The sequence below is a fragment of the Cyrtonyx montezumae genome, unplaced genomic scaffold, assembly GCF_038088225.1.
Source record: "Cyrtonyx montezumae isolate F1298 unplaced genomic scaffold, pur_monq_1.0 scaffold_59, whole genome shotgun sequence".
Taxonomy (NCBI): domain Eukaryota; kingdom Metazoa; phylum Chordata; class Aves; order Galliformes; family Odontophoridae; genus Cyrtonyx; species Cyrtonyx montezumae.
Window position 1 is genome coordinate 563,252 of NW_027072066.1, and position 15,340 is coordinate 578,591.

The 15,340-nt window shown below is 55.5% G+C and overlaps 1 protein-coding gene across 1 annotated transcript in view; it reads left to right on the plus strand.

The window, feature by feature from the left end:
- SHANK3 (SH3 and multiple ankyrin repeat domains 3) overlaps positions 1–15,340 on the plus strand; it is a 255,468-nt gene that overhangs the window by 87,439 nt on the left and 152,689 nt on the right. The window contains 1 exon segment of the mRNA XM_065749212.1: positions 2,306–2,645. Within this exon segment, the coding sequence (XP_065605284.1) occupies positions 2,306–2,645 (340 nt within the window).

The following is a 15,340-nucleotide window of genomic DNA, read 5'->3' on the forward strand; positions in this document are numbered from 1 at the left end:
GCACCCGTTTCATATTTGCTTCTTTGATTTCGTTAGAGCATTTTTCTATGAGAGGTAACGTAGTACAAAATTAAACATCTCCTGGAGATCTGTCATGTTGGGATGACATACGGATCCAGGGCGCAGTCCTTGTCAGCCCAACACGTTGAGCGTTGCCGGCGGGAGAGCAGCAGTTCGTCCTGACTTCAGCTTAACCTGTGTTGTGTTGGTGGTTGTGACCATAGGTTGGAGTCCTGCAGAACCCCACACCTGAGTGCACAGCACGTTTTACATGGCCTGGGCCGTGCCTCTTTCCATCATCCATCTCTTGTTGCTTCTGGGGTCCCGTTTGGTCCCATTGGCTCTGCAGGTGCCCGGGGTGCAGTGCAGGGCATGGCAGTGCCAGCAGAAATCCCCCCTCCACGTGGCTGGATCATCAGGGAACAAATGCATCGAGTTGCCATGGCAGCAGAACGATGTACAGGAGCCTGGAATCGTTGTACTTTGAACCTAAAATGTTCTTCAGAAAAATATTCTGAGCGTGGCTGTGCAGCATTGCTGGAGTGCTCTTGGGCATTCTGCAGTGGAGCAGTGTGAGACCTTCCTGAATGCCAGCTGCATCCTGCACCTTCCTGCACGTTGGGCACTGTGAAAGCTGCATCCTTGGAGGGTGAAGCTGGGAGCCCCCAGGGAGCAGGTGGCACTGCCGCTATGGGTAGGAGTGCAGAGACCTTAGCAGTGCATCAGGCGGCATGTTGTGTCCCCTTGTTCTTGCCACTGGGCCTGCACCAGGTTTAGTGATCACAGCCCTGAGCTGCTGCAGCTCAAGGAGTTTGGACAACACTCTCAGACACAGGCTCTGGATTTTGGGTGCTCCTCTGTGTAATCGTGAGTCATTCAGGTTGGAAGAGGACTCTGAGATTCCCAAGTCCAACTCCAACCCATCCCCACCATGCCCACTGCCCACGTCCCCATGTGTCCCATCCATATGGTTCTTGAGCACCTCCAGGGATGGGTTCTCCCCCGCTGCCCTGAGCAGAAGTTGGACTTGGTGATACGTGTGTATATTCCAGTCTGGGATATTCTGTGATTCAGTTAAGTGAACTGGATGTTGTTGACTGTGTGTTCCCTGCTGAAGGTTGCCACAGATGCGAGACTCGCTTTAAACTAATTAAGCTTCAGGATGAAGACAGATTCATGGAAGAAAATAGGGGAAAATCTTTCCCGACATGAGGCCTGCATCACTTGGGTTCCACAGTGCACGCATGCCATGGCTGCAGCACAGTGCTCATCCCTCTGTGTCTTCATGAAGTTCCCCATGTGCCATCTTCCTCCCTCTGCAGAGCTGCCGATGGAGGTGGGATTTGGCATCTCCAGGTGGCTTTGTGCCGTGTGCTTCTTCCAGATGCTGCTGAGGGTTAGGAAGAGGGGCAGGAGGGGCAGGCAGCAGCTGCTGTTTTATTCTATGTGTTCTGTCTTTGAGGCTCTTGGCATGTACCTGGAGCTATGGATTCAGGCCAGCCTCCAGAACTGAGAACTGGTGGCTGGGGTCACTGCCGGTGACCGTGTGTTTGTGCCCACCTTTAGACCAGGCTGCAGGGGGTCCCACTGGTGGCCCTGGTCCTCATCGTGGCTGTGGCCTCACTGAGGACTCCCTGGTGCCTCCCCAGATGCTGCCTCCAAACCCTCCCAGTCCAACTCTTTGCTCCCAGCCCGTGGCTGTTCCCTGAGGAGAGCAGCGTACTGTGTGCCATACTGGGGTGGGAGCTGGAAGCAGATGGAGCCCATCCTCATCTGCTCTGGCTCTTCCTGTGCTCCCATAAGGATGTGCCACTTCTCCTGGGTGATGAGGACCTGGCACTGCTGCCCAGAGTGTGGGTGCCCCATCCCTGGAGGAACTCAAGGCCTCAGATGGAGCCTGGGCAGACTGAGCTGGGGGGAGCACCCAGTTCCCAGGGTTGGGTTGGAGGGGCTTTGTGTTCCCTTCCAACCCAACCATTCAATGGTTCTGTGATGATTCCTGCCCCAGCTCCGTGCTCCTTCTCTGCCACCGTCCTCCTGCCCCAGCACGACCGCAGAAGCACGGAGTCACAAAGGTTGTACAAGACCTCTGAGATCCCCGGTCCAACCCCAACCCAATCTCACCGCGCCCACTGCCCACGTCCCCAGGAGCTGTCTCCTCATCTCCTCCTTTTCTTGGACACCTCCATGGACGGTGACTCCACCGCTTCCCCGGGCTGCCTGTTCCCAATGTCAGACCACTCTCACCACCCAGCTTCACCCTGCACAGCCGGTACCTCGTGCCAATGCCCTGCCTCTTTTGCAGTGCCTTTCAGAGAAACTCCCAGCTACACGAAGCGGAGACGGATCCTCGGTGCCGGCGGCCTCTCCTCCCCACGTATGCTGCAGCGCTCGGCCAGCGACAACAACCTGAAGGCGGAGAGCCGGGCGTCCTACTCGCCGGTGCCCTCGCTGCGCAGCCTTCCCCCCCAACTGCTGGCCCAGATGCAGGAGGCCGCCGTGGGGGTCGGCAGTGGGGACGGCAGCCTGGCCAGCTCCAGCAGCGCCCGCAGTGCCCACAGCCGCTCCCCATCCCTGCAGCGTGTGCAGGAGGAGAAGGAGGTTGACCTGCCCACGCTCCGGAGGAGCAGCCGCAGCAAGGCCAGGTGAGGGTTGGGGTGGGCACAGCGGGGCTGGGCCGTGCTGTGGCCACGGTGTGCGTTGGCACCCATGGGAGCAGTGGTGGGACGCAGGGTAGAGCGTGGGGGGCACGGTGCTGGGTGGTCTGCTGGCCGGGGCTTGGCACGAGCACAGTGGGGGCTGCTTCCCTCGATCTTCTCCTCATCCCTCAGTCTAATTTTGCATCTCAGAAGAACGGTTGAGTACATCAATTCCACGTTGTGCTTGTTGTTGCCATGCCAACGAATGCATCTTGAAAACTAATACTTGGAGGTCTGCAGAATACTATACTGCAGAAAAGCTGGCCCCACATGCATCCGAGCCGGCTCCTGGTTGTCTCTGCCTCCTGCATACCTCCAGGTGGTTGCTCCCTTGAGCTGCTTGGGCCTGGGAGCGGTTGGTGGGCATGGCTGCGCTCCCACTGGTGGGTCAGCACAGGACCAGCGCTCACTGTGGTACGGGGATAGCAATGGCCCGTCTGCGTGGCAGTGACCTCGGTTCTCCATTCTCTTGTCACCCAGTGACCACGTGCAATGTGAACTCTGGCTCTGCTGCTGCTCTGACTCTGCCTTTGGTTGGAACCAAGGCACGAGTGCCCTGCTGATTGAGGGCAAAGACCTCGCCAGCCAAGTACTGCTGTAGAGTGGGAGTTGAGGAGAAGCCCTCTTGGTGAGGGCTGGGTTCAGGCTTTGCTTCATGAAGTCCTCTGGAGAGGCAGACTGCAGCCATGCCTGGTGTACAGCAATATCTGCTAGTGGGGGCTACTGGGAAACTCCGATGTCGTGTGGACAGAGCAGGAGGACAAAGAGTGGGCAGCTCTGGGCTGCCCTCGTGCTTGCTAATGAGCAGGAAATAGGTCCGGGCAACGCAGAGCTGGTCTGCAGGTGACATCTCTTCATATTAAATGCCACACAGAAACTGCTTGGAGGGTCCTCAAGGTGATCTGAAGAAATCAGAGAAACAGAAGCATGTCAGTGAATGAAAAATAATGAGGATAAATGCAAAATAGCTACCAGAGGGAATAAAGAATTGAACGACCCGAGTCCTCGGTCGGATTCCTAATTAACAGTTTAACCTGAGAGAAGTTGCAGGTTGTTTCCTATGCCGCTCGTTGGAAAGCTCTGCTCAGTGTGAGCTCCAAAGTGCTGGGAGGTGGTGGGAGGATGTGGGAAACAGCCCGGTGCGGCGGTCCGGACCCGTGCTGGCAGCTCTCAGTGCCACACAGCACAGCTGGTGAGCGGGGACAGAAAAATATTGAAAATATGGAGTGTCTTGTGAGAGGAAAATAGGTAACTTCTGAGTGTTTCACGGCACCAGGGCACAAAGAGCATGTGATGAAATTAATGGCAAGCCAATTCAGAACCGGCGTGAGATGGTGCTTCTCCTCTGCCCTGCAGTTCACTCTGGAATTGATGGCCTTGGGATCTTGCTATGGGGGCACAGCATGATTATAAAAGCATTAGGAGGTCGGAGTGGGGGAAGTCACGCTGCAGGCTTTTATAATCAGTGCCTCTGGAGCTCCTCCTGGAACTGCTTGGAGCCCCTGGGGACACGCGGAGCAGCTCTGCCCATCTTCTGCCTCCTGCCTGGAGGGGCACAGGGAGAGCTGGGGTGACACGGTCCTTCCTGCTTTAATGATGTGCATCTAAGAAGATGTTTTATTCCATCTTCTGTGTATTTCTGTAGGGATTGGGGTATTCTGAGCTTGGGGCAAGCAGAACTCGCACGCTGCAGCCGCCGTGCTCAGCATAGTGCATGTGCAGGTGAGGTTGAATGGGATGAAGCTGTCCTTGGTGATGTGAGGGATGCAGGGCAGTGAGTTGAAGGTGAAGGCTGAGATCCCCGTGGCCGTTCACCTGAGGGGGATGTGAGCGGTGCTGATGGATGTCTCATGGGGGGGTCAGGAGGAGGGGGCTGGGTTCTGCTCGGTGTTGCCCAATGCCAGGACGAGGGGCAGTGGGCATAGACTGGAGCCTGGGGAGTTCTGTGAGGGAGAATTGTAGGGTCTGATATTACTTTCAATAGTAGAGATGTATGAGTGTGCCACTGCTGTCCAGCAGCAAGTGTTGGGAGCCACTGATGAGCGGCTGCATTTGGTGTGACCCCGTACCTCTCGCCCGGTGTTTGGCCTCATGGCTCTGCAGGCAGTGCCCGGTGTGTTCACATTGGGTCTGAGCTTTTGTTTAGCGATCCCTATCGCATCTCAGTGCTCAGTTCCCAGCGATGTTTTCTTTTCCAAGAGGAGGACAGTGCCTGTGGTAAGTGGCAGCGTAACCGTGAACGCGCGGAGTCCTCTCATATCGCCCCAAAAAATCTTCCAAGAAAAAGATTCGTTCTGGGTCAGATTTTGATCAGCATAAATACAAAGAAAAATCAGTGTCTGCAGTGCGCACCCCCAAATCCTTTATTCTGAGGGAGGAAACTGCCAGCAGAATCCTGATTGTTTTGCAAATATATTCAGGATGGCAGATGTAATTTAAGGGAAGAGCGGCTTAGCTGCGCTGTTTCATGTTTTCCAGGAGTGATGCTGACTGTCTGGGCATGGGGCAGAGATGAGTGATGCTGGGGGTTGATGCACCCCGTAGGGTTTGGGGCAGCCTCACTATGTGCATCCCCAGTGGTACTGGGCTGTCCCCTGAGCCCATGGCTGGGAGCCCGCCCTGGGGAGGTGTTGGTGGTGCAGGTGGTCGTGTTCCCCCCAGTCCCAGAGCTCTGCACAGCCCTTTGTGGCTGCTCGTCCCATAGCTCTGTCCCAGAGCTGCTCCTGGCAGCAGCGTGGTGCAGGTGCAGCACAGCAGCAGAATTACACTGCGTGTTTTTCAGGCGGTGGTTTTGATAGCTGCTAATACTGCGTTTCATGAAATGTGTGATGTGTGACTCACATCCAGCGTGTGAGAGCCTCCACCTTTTTTCCTCCCTCAAATCCCACTCCGCAACAAGTGTTTCCCTATCTGGATCCTGCTGCAGTTGATGTCTCCTGCACAGATGGAGCACCTTCAGCTTCTCAGGGTCTGTTTAAACCCAAACCTTGCCCTTTCCCAAGCTTTTCCATGCTTTTGGGACACGTTCTGTGTTGCATGATCCTTCAAAGATGAGCTTAAGTATTCTTAGGTTGCTTCAACCTGTCCTCAAACTTCCCACTAGATGTGCAGTCAGGCTCACCCAGACATTAATTAGTTCCCACTGCTGGTTTCCAGGTGAGCTCTTTCCTCTCTGTCCCCGTGAAGGTACCCACCATCTCGCACTGATCTTTGTATTAAAGGCTGATTCAGCGATGAGCAGACATTACCTTGGTCTCCTTAGTTTCATCCGTTTCCAGTTCTCTCCCTCTGCAGTTACCCCAAAGAGCACCAACCATTTCCAGCCATTTCTGGGATCTTTTCTTGCTGTCAGTGCATTTGCAGAATGCTTTCTTGTTTGCCTAGCTTCTCTCTGCAGTGGCACTTCTTGTGATTGTGCCTTCTGACACGATCTATTTTGTGTGTATGTGTTTTGCTCACAGCAATCACTGCTGTTTTCCAGTTTTTGTAACATTTGAAGCCTTCCCTCCCTCCTGCCTCCCTCCTTCCCTCCTGCCTCCCTCCTTCCCTCCTGCCTCCCTCCTTCTCTCCTGCCTCCCTCCTTCCCTCCTCCTTCCCTCTTTCCCTCCTTCCCTCCTTCCCTCCTCCTGCCTCCCTCCTTCCCTCCTCCTGCCTCCCTCCTTCCCTCCTGCCTCCCTCCTTCCCTCCTGCCTCCCTCCTTCCCTCCTGCCTCCCTCCTTCCCTCCTGCCTCCCTCCTTCCCTCCTGCCTCCCTCCTTCCCTCCTGCCTCCCTCCTTCCCTCCTGCCTCCCTCCTTCCCTCCTGCCTCCCTCCTTCCCTCCTCCTTCCCTCTTTCCCTCCTTCCCTCCTTCCCTCCTCCTGCCTCCCTCCTTCCCTCCTCCTGCCTCCCTCCTTCCCTCCTGCCTCCCTCCTTCCCTCCTGCCTCCCTCCTTCCCTCCTCCTTCCCTCTTTCCCTCCTTCCCTCCTCCTGCCTCCCTCCTTCCCTCCTCCTGCCTCCCTCCTTCCCTCCTCCTGCCTCCCTCCTTCCCTCCTCCTGCCTCCCTCCTTCCCTCCTCCTGCCTCCCTCCTTCCCTCCTGCCTCCCTCCTTCCCTCCTGCCTCCCTCCTTCCTTCCTTCCTTCCTCTCCTCCCTCTCTCCCTCCTTCCTTCCTTCCTGCCTTCCCTCCCTCGGGTGAACACTTCCCATCTTGTAGCTGTTCCTGCCAACTTTGCCTTTGTGTTCTCCCCCTCTCAGAATCAGAGCACATAAAGAGCTCCTGTGTCCGTTTCCTGTACCATGTGTATAAGAAGTGGTCGCAGCCACAGCCCAGGAGCTGGCTGGGCAGCCTGCTCCTGGTAGCACATCTCTGCTCAGTGCCATCTCTCATTACCCTGCAGCCCCTAAGGGCTCTCTGGAGGGTGCAGCACAGGGCACTGCTGGATGGGAAGGGCTGTGTGCTAAGCCCAGCATGGCACTTGCTGAGGGAAGCAGGAATGGTGCCACCTGTGCTCAGAAATGCCTTCTGTTCTGGTCCTGGCCGTGAGCATCTCTGCAGCAAGCAATGCAAATTGCTGCTGTGCCCGTGGCTGCTGTGGGCAGAGACCACACCAAGCACCGCTTCTTCACTGCTCAGAAACCCAGAGAGCATCCATTCCCAGCCCTTTGCCACCCCGAACAAATATCATTCTTCTGAAATTGCTAAAACTGCAGTTATTGCATCAACTGCAACCTAGGGATCTTATTTCTAATAATCGTGACCGCTCCTTGGGGGGGTTAATAAAATAGATGCCTTGTCCCAACCTCTTTTTTCACATTATTATGTGTAACTGTGCGGACCGATGCACTATTCCCAGTCCCATTTCCCTCTCAACGCAGTGAATGAGATCTTTGCCCTGAGTGCGAGCTCGCTGCTTTGTTTATTCATTTATTAAATGCCTCAGCCAATTTGTTTTACCTTCCCAGCTTCTGAAAGGCTCCGAGCCGTTGGATTTGTTCAGCGTGCATTGGGGATTGGAGGAGAAATGGCCACAGATTGTTTCATTCCCTCCTGCACCTTGCTTTTCAGCCTGGTGCCAGCTGTTAGTCTGAGTCCCTTCCACATCTCAGCTGCAGCCTTGGACTCTCCCTCGCAGCAAAATCATTTCCTGGGGATGCTGGGAACCTGGAGCTCCGTGGCATGAAGGCTCTGGATGCTGCAGGGCTCCGGGGCTGCTGCAGGGGCGAGCGCGCTGTGTGCAGTGCAGCGATGTGGGGCTGTGCCCTATGCATCCGATGGGGGGGGTTGTTTTAGGGTGTGACTCTGAAGAGCAGAGTTGGGGCATCTCTTGCTCCCGGTGCGGTCTAAGATAACGCCTTGTTCATGGGTGGAGGGGACATTCAGGCTGGGCACTAGGAAAGGCGTCTCCAAAAGAGTGGTTGGGAGCTGGAACGGGCTGCCTGGGGAGGAGGGGGACTCACCGTCCCTGGGGGTGTTCCAGAAACGTTGAGGTGTTGTACTGAGGAACGTGGTTTAGTGGGAAATATTGATGGCAGGTGGACGGTTGGACTGGGTGATCCTGAAGGTCATTTCCAACCCCAAGGTTTAGGAGTCTATGATTCTAAAGGGTTATTTGGTCAGTGCTCCTTTGGAGAAACGTGGTGAGGAGCGCAGGTCCCCAACCATTCAACTGTGCAGGAAATGGGGAGTGCTTGCAGAGGAACTGCAGAATAATGGGGTTGGGAGGTCAGTGGGTTGAACTTGAGAAAAGCAAGCTTAGAGGAGAGGAACCCACTGGGGGCAGCAGCTTGGGATGGAGCTCTGCTGTAATGTGCACCTGAACCACGCAACACCTGGAAGGAAGGTGCTGCTGCCCTCATTGCACACCACAGCACATCCAAAGGAACCAGGCAGTCATGAGTTCTGATAAACCCAAAGAGCATACGAGCAATATTCAGGTGAGATTACCTCTGTGTTGGGTGTGTGCCCGCAGGGTGGGGCTGGGGGTCCCTTCAGCCCAACCATGCTGTGGTTCTGTGAGTTCTGGGGTTGGCTTTTGCCCTGTGTCACCACAGTTAATGGGTACGGTAGGGACTGGGGTTGGACTTGATGCTCTGAGTGGCCTTTCTCAACCTTAATGATTCCATGATTCTGTTGGTGACCCCCTGGGCCACTGCTCCCAGAGCAGGAGGGGCTGCACATGGCACTGCACCGCCTGTGTGCGGAGTTCCCGAAATAGCCACGTTTCCGAAAATGTGGGCTAGTGAATGACAGCAGCTTTACTCAGCTCCGCGTCTTGAGGCAGGAGAGACGCTGACGACACTCACTGTGCCAACTTCTGAAGGGGAATTTCAAAAAGATGACAGAAATGCATCAGAAAGGCCTGAGAAATCCAAAGACATCGCATCCTTATGGGCAATAGGGGAAGTGCTGGGGCAATCCCACCAGAGCTGCATGAGGCTGGACCTCTGGGAGAGGAGCTGGTCCCTGGGGGACAAAAACTGCCTGCAGTAGGTCCAGAAAAATATCTGGGACTAAAGAGACCAATGGGAATGGGAATCTGGGTTTGGGGAAGGCAGCGTGAGTGCCAGGAGCAAGGCAGAGCTGTTGTCCAAATGGAGATGGTGTGGGTTCAGCTCTTTGGTGAGGGTCTGGTGCACCGGGTGAGGTGGAACATGTCCCAAAGGGGAACTCATTTCCTGACCTCCTGACCCTAAGCTGGCAGGAAAGTAAAGGTTTGGGAAGAGAAACCGCATCACCCTGAGCAGCGTGAGCGATGTGACGGCCAACAAGGCTCACTTGGAGAGTGTACTCAACTGGGACGGGGTTTTCTTAGAAGGGGATTTCAGTTTCACCAGTCCAAGCACTGAGACTCGGTGCCATGAATGTTACAGTGGTACACAAAGAGCACATCACTGTCACCCCCTGCTCTGTGGTCTTTTGGGGAGCACTGGGCTCCCAGAACAAAGGGAGGAGGTGTGAGCAGCAGCCGTGCAGGCGCTGGGTGCAGGAAATGCACCGGGAGCACGGAGCCCAGGAGCCAAAGCTGCAGCCCACAGCCAGGGCTCTGAGAGCTCTCGTTGGGTTTCTTCTCACTGAGGTCAATGTGAAATTCAGGCACGGAGGTACGACACGGGGCGACCTTCTTCTGAGAGGTTCTCCTGAGTTGCTGCAGCCGCTCAGACCTAAGAGAAGAGGAATTGCCTGGCTAAAAAAGGAGCAGTGAAATGGTAATGATAGAGCAAAACGTCACCGCTTCTCTGCGTTGCTGATCCCCAGTGTGGTTGCTCTGTATGAGGGAAACTGCAGACTTCAGAGTCTGGTGGAGCTTGTTGATAAATACGGGTGATAGGTTCTGCAGGGCAGGAATTCGGGTGGCCTAAATGTTGTATGGGATTTTAAATGAACTGCAGTCCCTTCCTGGTCAGCTCCGCCGTGAAAAATTCCACTCCTTCATGAGGAATTACTCATTGGAATACAGAGCAAAACACTGAAATGTGAGGAATGGGATAGAAAACAGTGTCACTGCAGTGGTGTTGTGCCAGTGCTTGGGGCAGTGCTGCTCCCCGGCCACTGCGGAGGAGGGGGGGATCAGCGTGGCCATGGGCAGTGCAAGGGGACATGAGGTGACATTTAAGGGTGTCAGAGGGAAACACGCTTTCCTTTGCATCCAGTTGGGCCACGCTTGGCTTCATTTCTCTTAATTAGAGCTTTGCTGTGGGTGCTGCATGTCGCGGTGAGCTCCCTGCACCCTGTACTGGGTCAGCCATCAGCTGGGAGCTGAGGACATTCCCTTGGGTCTGGCTTGTGCCCCCGGGCAGAGTTTGAGGGGAGGTGGCTGTGTCAGTGACCCCATGGCTGTCCTGGCCACCAGCATCCTGCTCTGTCTTTCTCTGCAGTGCTGCTCTGCCAGCTGAGCTCCCCAATACACAGAGTATTTCTGCTAAGAGCTGTCTTTTTTTCTTCTTTTCATCTTTTAAGGGATGTCTGCCTTCATTTGCAGGGTTTTTCAGAAGAGCTCATCCTAAGAGTTCTTCATCCTGGTCCTGCTGACCACAGCCAGCTTATAAAAAGGCAGAATGACAGAATCATGGACTCACAGAATGGTTTGGGTTGGAAGTGCCCTTCAAGGCCATCTGATCCCACTCCCTGCCACGAGCACGGGCACCCACAGCTCCATCAGTGCTCAGAGCCCCATCCCCTGACCGTGGCTGTCTGCAGGGATGGGGCAGCACTGCCTCTCTGGGCAACCTGTGCAGTGCCTCACCACCTCAGTGTGAAGACCTTGCTCCTTGTGTCCAGTCTCAGTCTCCCTCTGTCATTTGGAAACCATCTCCCCTTGTCCTGTCGCACAGACCCCACTGAAGCGTCCATTCCCTCCTTCCCCACAGCCCCTTTAGGTACTGAAGGCCGCTCTCAGCTCTCCCCGCAGCCTTCCCTTCTCCAGCTGCACAGCCCCAGCTCTCAGCCCGTGCTCACAGGAGAGCTCTTCCATCCCTGGGACCATTTTTGTGTCCCTCCTCTGGACGCACTCCAACAGCTCCGTGTCCCTCCTGTGCTGAGCACTCCCACGTGGACGCAGTGCTCCGGGTGAGGTCTCCCAGCACAGAGCAGAGGGGCAGCTCCCCTCCCTCGCCCCGCTGGCCGTGCTGCTCTGCATGCACTCAGGGTGTGTTTGGCTCTCTGGGCTGTGAGGGCACAGTGCTGGGAGTGGTGCTGTCCCCCACCAGCACCCCCAGGGCCTTTTTGGTAGGGCTGGGCTCAGTAGTGAATGCTTTCCATCCTTCCAGCGTAAGGATGGCTGCATGGAGGTGCCCACCCTGCAATGCAGCCCCGCTGCACTCCTAGTGCCCGCAGCGTGCAGGGGTTGTCCCTGCCTCTGTGCCCACGTGGCTCTGGGGAGGGGATGTCCTTGGAAGACCCGGATCCAGCGATGGCATCGGTGCACTCTCCTGGCAGGGTGTGAGCGGCCGCATGGCTCTGAGCAGCGGGCTGGGAGCGCAGACGTGGCCCGAATGCCAATGAGCTCCAGGCAGCTCTGCACCCCACCGTCCTCTCCTGGACAGCAGACAGAAATGCAAAGTGGTTGGAGCCGTCCCAAGTGGACGCCTGCCAGGCACGGGGCTGCTGCAGCATCAGGCGGGCGGATGGTGCGGTTCTGTGCTCTGGTGTGCTGCCCTGGCGCATGCTGGGCTGGCTCCAGCGCCGTGTTCTGGATGGCGATGCGTCACGTCTCGCAGCTCGTGGCTATTTACACGCGCTTCTGCATCTGGCTGCTTTTCCCATAGACATCAGCACAATCATTTGCCACAGCAATCATCAATGTGTGATCTCTCAGTGCCTCCTGGGGAGGGGGGGGGGGAAGTTAATGCTGTTGGGTTTGGTCATTGCATGGCAGGAGCTGGAGGAACCATAGCACTGAGAGTCATGCAGGCCCTCGGCCCTGCCACCATTCACTGCCCTCCTGCTCGGCCTCGTGCAGCCCATCTCTGTGCCCTACAACCCCCACTGCCGTCCTCACTGCCGTCTCCGCGATCCCAGCCCCGAGCTCCGGGTGCTGCAGGCAGCACAGAGGCTGTGCCTGCGGTGCAGATCCTGCCAGAAACCAAACAGGCGTTTTGGCAGCATCAGGGCCAGAATAGCAAATAGCAGAGGAGTTATCCCAGTGCTTCTGTCGATCAGTGGCACTCTTGTCTGGATATTACCAGGCAGGCAGCTCTGAACAGAGCCGTGCAGGGAGGCAGAGACAAATGCCACAAAGAAGTGTGGGCTGGAGGTGATCTCTTTGTACACAGATGTTGGAAAGAATGAAATAGTTCCTGTGGAAACAGATCTGAACCAGGAGGACAGGACTTAACGTCATATTGGTTTGGAGGATCCATAGGTCTGGTGGTCTGATCTGAGCCGTGCCCACCCCACCGTTATCCACATGCACTTCTCATGGCACGCTGATCCCATCACTGAGCAGCTCTGTGTGCTTAGGGCTGAAAGAGGAGCAGGCAGAGTGGGGCATGGCCGGTGCTGAGCCTCATGCAGCACTGCCTGAGGCATGGGGGTGTTGCGTGGAGTGTCGGTCATTTCAGCTTCACCAGGTCAGAGTGTTTGAAACTGGCCCCGGTGGCAGGGCTGACTCATAGCAAACAGAAGCAAGGGCCAAGCAGAGAGATGGCAAGGGGTGAAAGAAGTCATGATGATGATACTGAGCTGTGTGGTGTGGTTGACTCATCTGAGGGGTGGGATGCCATGCAGAGAGACGGGGCTGAGTGCTCCTGGTGGAGCTGTGGGTGTCCCTGCTCATCGCAGGGAGTGGGACCACATGGCCTTTAGAGGGTCCTTCCAACCCAAACCATTATGTCATTGTATGAACATCCCTTCCAACCCAAACCAGTCTGTGATCCTATGAAAGTCTCTTCCAACCCAAACCGTTCTGTGATTGTGTGATGGCTCATCAGACAACAAACCCGTGGATCTGTGCTGCGGACACAGCAGCGTAGTGTTGGTCCTGGCCAGGTCTGGATCAGTGCTGCCAGAGTTTTGGCGGGCGATTACTGCTCACATCAGTGCTGTGGGGATTTCTAGCAGGGCCGGTGCCTGTGTGGGGAAGGTTATTCCTGGCTTCCTGCTGTCTGCCTGTGTGCTTTCTCCCTCACAAATTGGGACGAGAGGGGATGGGCTGACGGAGCGCTGCGGAGGGTCAGCTTGGAGATGGGGAACGATCTGTGCTCCAAAGAGCGCTCAGCACTGGCACAGCTGCCCAGGGCAGTGGGGAGTCCCCGTCCGTGGGGGTGTCCCAGGGCCGTGGGGATGTGGCACGTGGGGACACGGCCAGTGGGCACGGTGGGACGGGTTGGGGTTGGGTTGGGGATCTCAGAGGTCTTTTCCACCCTCAGTGATTCTATGATTTTGTGTGGATTCAGTCTGCTTAAGCTCTGTAAAGGGATCTGCACTGGAGTTCGCAAAGTGCCTGCCCGCACTCTGCTCGTGCTTTGCTTCACCTGATGTTTCAGGAGCGGTGCTGAGCTTCAGCACAGCTGTCCTCATAGGAGCAGTCTCAGAGCATGAACAGGCCCCAGGCATTTCAGGGACCACAGCAATCCCTGCCCCAGCCACCCAGTGGGCATGAGGTCAGGAGAGGAGGGTGCACTGCACGTGGCCCCATCTGGAGGGGATGTGGGGTCTGGGACAGCCTTTGATTCTACGTAAAGGTGGCCAACTTTGAAGCACACACGGGGTCTGAAAGGGAGGTTCATACTCCCAGTTTTTACCCACTTCTCCCAGTGCTGGCGCAACTCCATCTCTGTGGGCTCATTGTGGCCAGGTGCCTGTAAGCAGTGCTGAGGTGCCTCAGCTATGAGGCTGGGCTTCTGCCCCAAAAATCTGTTATTTAAAGGATTTTATGCCCCACTTTAATGTTTATGTGCCCATAGCTCATGTGCCCACATCCCTGCAAGAGTGCCAAAGGCATTCGGGACCCCCAGAGCTCTGGTGTGTGCCATATGGAGTGACCCTGGACTGAAGCAATTAATGATCATCATCACTATGTCCGTGGTGCGGTGTTTATGACACGTCTTTGTAAGGCTCCCTGGCTATGGCATGTGCTCCCAAATAAGACCACGCTGTATGGCTTGGCATGAAATTGCTCGTACTGCCTGGAGTTCAGCATCGCTGACACTGGGCAGCAATCTCAGCTGCTGTAAAGCAGATTTGTTCCCTGTTTATGGGGCTATTACTTTACGGTGGGCAAAGTCTCGCCAGTGGCTTTCCCAAGCTCGCTGGCTTGTAGCAATGCATTCTTTAACTGGTTCTAATCTTCCTGTTGAAATATCTTCCAGTCTGAAATTTCCTGGGTTTTTCATTGCTTCTGGCTTAGTGTCACTTAAAATGCACCTGAGTTCTTGAAATGAGGAAAAGTGGAGGAAAAATGGTTGCAATATATTCTGTGAGCAGCCGTGATCGTTGTATGAAACCCAGCATGGTGTTCTACATGGATGTTAGCAGCGAACCGACCGAGTGAGTTAGTGCTTTGGAGGAAGTGATTTTCCACAGTGCTAGGGATTGGAGAATTCCAGTTTTGTACGTGTGTATTCTTTTATAAGTGCCAGCGTACAAAATCAGGGTCCCATAATGCTGCTGTGGTCCGGGTCGTAGTGCCCTGGCTTCTCTCCCTTTCTCTTCCCATCGCTCACTCTCAGCTCCTTGCTCCAACCAAACCAATGGAGGCACAGACTGAAGGAGCTGTGGCTGTAAATGCTCAGAGGCCGGGAGGGGTTTGCTGGTCACCACTGGATGCGTGGAGCCAGCCCCAGTGCAGCACCAGTGCAGGAGGACGATGGACACGTGCCTTGTTTTGTGCCCACATGGGGATCCCAGTGCTGGGCCAGGCTGGAGCAGCTGTGGGGTGTGCAGATGTGTGGAGCCCTCTTCTCTCGGCAGATGCCCTGTCTGAATGCAGGAAGTGCTGTAGGTTTACCCACGTTTCATCTGTGTTGATTTCCAGAGCCTCGCCTCCATTGGGCAGTCAATCTTTGCGTAAGTTCTTATCAAAATCCAAGGCAGATGATTAATGTAATTTTTGGACTGCCTTTATACCGCTCTCACTGCTGTCGATGTGAAGTTGAGAAGGAGCTTTCCTTGTGGATGATGCACTCGATGGAAGAAACTGTTGGCAGTGCTGGTACCAGTTGCTG